The sequence below is a fragment of the Chaetura pelagica genome, unplaced genomic scaffold (genome assembly GCF_000747805.2).
Source record: "Chaetura pelagica isolate M959 unplaced genomic scaffold, ChaPel_1.0 scaffold275, whole genome shotgun sequence".
In the NCBI taxonomy this organism is placed as follows: Eukaryota; Metazoa; Chordata; class Aves; order Apodiformes; family Apodidae; genus Chaetura; species Chaetura pelagica.
In genome coordinates, this window is record NW_009953486.1 from 9,156,026 (window position 1) to 9,158,851 (window position 2,826).

The 2,826-nt window shown below is 57.3% G+C and overlaps 1 protein-coding gene across 1 annotated transcript in view; it reads left to right on the forward strand.

The window, feature by feature from the left end:
- PIGT (phosphatidylinositol glycan anchor biosynthesis, class T) overlaps positions 1-2,826 on the forward strand; it is a 6,296-nt gene that overhangs the window by 1,260 nt on the left and 2,210 nt on the right. Inside the window, exons 2-8 of the mRNA XM_009998791.1 lie at positions 3-154; positions 919-1,046; positions 1,499-1,599; positions 1,757-1,843; positions 2,107-2,194; positions 2,277-2,374; positions 2,595-2,760. Of these exons, the coding sequence (XP_009997093.1) occupies positions 3-154; positions 919-1,046; positions 1,499-1,599; positions 1,757-1,843; positions 2,107-2,194; positions 2,277-2,374; positions 2,595-2,760 (820 nt within the window). The remainder of the gene's footprint in view (positions 1-2; positions 155-918; positions 1,047-1,498; positions 1,600-1,756; positions 1,844-2,106; positions 2,195-2,276; positions 2,375-2,594; positions 2,761-2,826) is intronic.

Consider the following 2,826-nt stretch of genomic DNA (forward strand, 5'->3'; position numbering starts at 1 on the left):
AGGGGCGGGGGCGGCTGGTGTCGGCGTTGGGGTGGCGGGAGCTTCACCTCGCCCTCACGCAGGGCTTCTGGCGCACCCAGGCCTGGGGGCAGCCCCCCCTGCAGGCACCCGCCGGCGCTGAGCTCTGGGTCTGGTTCCAGCCCACCGTCACCGAGTAGGTACCCCGGCCACGGGGCTGTCCCTCCGGGTTCCCCTGCCACGGCTGCCGCTCCTGGGAGCTGTCACCCTTCTCACACGAGGCAGCCACAGTGTGGGAGGGGGCCTCCCCGCTGGGAAAACGACCACTGGAATAAAAAGCCTGCAGCCCCGGGGGCTTTTTCCCCTAAGGAAAAGGAGAACATAGCCCCACTCAGCCCGTGGGACAGGATGTGGTGCTGAGGGAAAATTCCTAGTTCACTAAAGGAACAAATAATTTCCTTAGGGGCTGTGATGACCAACCCCGTGCTGCAGAGGTTATACTGCAGCCCCTCGTGAATGACTCTCTTTCTTTGACTTCCACCCAACACTTGTCACCATCTCCCTTAGCACCAAGTCCCTCTTTGAGGTCCACACGGACTTGCAAAGTCCTACAAGTGGCCCATATGAGGTCTGTTGGCCAGGTCAGCCTTCAGAGCTGCACCAAGGTGTTGCTATAGGTCTCACAACCCCTTCTCCCCACACACTGCACGTCCCTGCTCCCCCAGCCCATCTCCTTGTATACCAGCTGGTATATACCACCAGGTCCCAGGGGCTGCCCCTGCTCTGAATGTCCCCAAATCTCATGCATTAGAATCAAACACCAAGAGAACTGGAGGCAGGACCAGCAGGCTCTGCCTGCACACTCCCTGCAGCTTCTGCACCCCAGTGTGTTTAGTGAACTTAACACTGCTTGTTCCAAGGGGAGCTGTTGAGTAATCTCTTCTATCTGTTCTCACACAGTGTGGACAAAGCCTGGAAAGAACTGAGTAACATCCTCTCGGGAATATTCTGTGCTTCTCTCAACTTCATTGACTCAACCAACACAGTCACTCCCACAGCATCCTTCAAGCCCCTGGGCTTAGCCAACGGTGAGCCCACCTGGCTCTGCCTGCTCTTGTCTCTAGCTGCAGTTCTGCCTCTCTGGGGACAGGTCCTGCAAGGACTTTGTGCGTGCAGTGGGGTCTGTTCACCTCCTCTGGGAGGCAGTTCATCTCCTGATGAACAAGGCTTGACATTGAGCACAGGAACCCCAGGAGCAGCATGTGGCAGATGCTCCCAGGCCCTCGCCTGTCTCTCTGAAACATTTTATGAAAGAGCTGGTGAGGACTGCAGGGCTCAGGGAAAAAAAAACTGCTAGGGGATGCCCTTCCCTGTTCTTTCCAAATCACTCTGAACAGAGAGGGATCCATTCCCAACTGAGCTGATGGCATTCCATGCTTGTTTTATGGGCTGTGTTATTCACTGGGGGGTGGGACAGGCCTGGTGCTGCTCTGGTGCCTGGAGCAGTACCTGCCTGCTGATGCTTCACCTCCCTGCCCAGGGACAGATCATCACCTCCTGCGATACGCTGTCCTGCCCCGGGAGGTTGTCTGCACAGAGAACCTCACTCCCTGGAAGAAGCTGCTCCCGTGCGGCTCAAAGGTAACAGCAAGTCCTGCTGTCCCCTCAGGCCACTCCTGATTGAGCTGGGTTTCCAACAGCAACCTGGGAGTGTGCTCTGGGAAGCCTCAGCAGGGTCTTGCTGCCAGTGGGAGCAGAGACCAGACCTGGGGCTGGGTTTCTCCTTTTCTCCTGGCAGGCTGGGCTGGCTGTGCTGCTGAAGGCCGAGCGCTTGTTCCACAGCAGCTACCACTCACAGGCCGTGCACATCCGCCCCATCTGCAGGGTAAGCATGGGGCTTGGGGCTCTTTCCTTGAACACCCCCCAGGGAACACCAGAAGACATCTTGTGAGGCTGCACTGGGACACATTGGTTCACTGAGATCCCCCTTGGTGGGTTCACTGTGTCTAATGCAGCTGTCATCCTGCTTCTGTGGTCTTACCTTCCTCCCGATGGGATTCTTGCAGTCCTACTGGAGTTCCTGCTCCCTCCTGCTGTCCTGCCCCTCCAGAAGTTGTGATCAGAGTCACCTGTCTCTCTCTTGTCCAGGATGCCTCCTGCCTGGCTGTGTCCTGGGAGCTCAGACAGACCCTCACTGTGGTCTTCGACACCTTTTCCAGTGGCCAAGGAAAGAAAGGTACCTTGGCAGCAGTGCTCTGCGGTCCTCCAGCCTCCCAGCCCGTGGCACCTCACTCTGCCACTGACTTTCCCTCCCACAGACTGGTCCCTCTTTAAGATGTTCTCTCGCACGCTCACGGACGCGTGTCCCCTGGCATCGCAGAGCAAAGTCTACGTTGACATCTCCCCTAAGAACAAGGTAATGCTCAGCCACTCTGGGGCTCTGAATGATCCTTGCCTTGCACAGCCAGGGCCTCCAGGAGCCCTCTGGGGCTAATGAAAGGGAGTGGTGGTGTTAGTCAGAGCTCTGAGCTGGCTGTTGGGTGGGAAATCTCAGGGCCAACCAGAGAGGTTTTGCCCAGTGCTGCCAGTAGCTTCCAAGGGGCACTTTTCCTTTTATGGTCCACTTGCTTTCTCAGGAAAAGGAGTTGCTGGAAGTGACACCTGCTCCAGCATCCGTGCTGGAAGCTGTTGTCCAGGGAGACAGGAGAACCTATGCTGTGTATGACCTGCTGAGCCCCTCGCTCTTCAACACATCTCGCAGCCTCAACGTGCAGCTGAAGTGGAAGCGGCCCCAGGACAGCTGTGAGCCGCCAGAACTTCCCTCCACCTGCACCTGCTGCTCCTGGCTTAAAAAATAAATCACCCGAC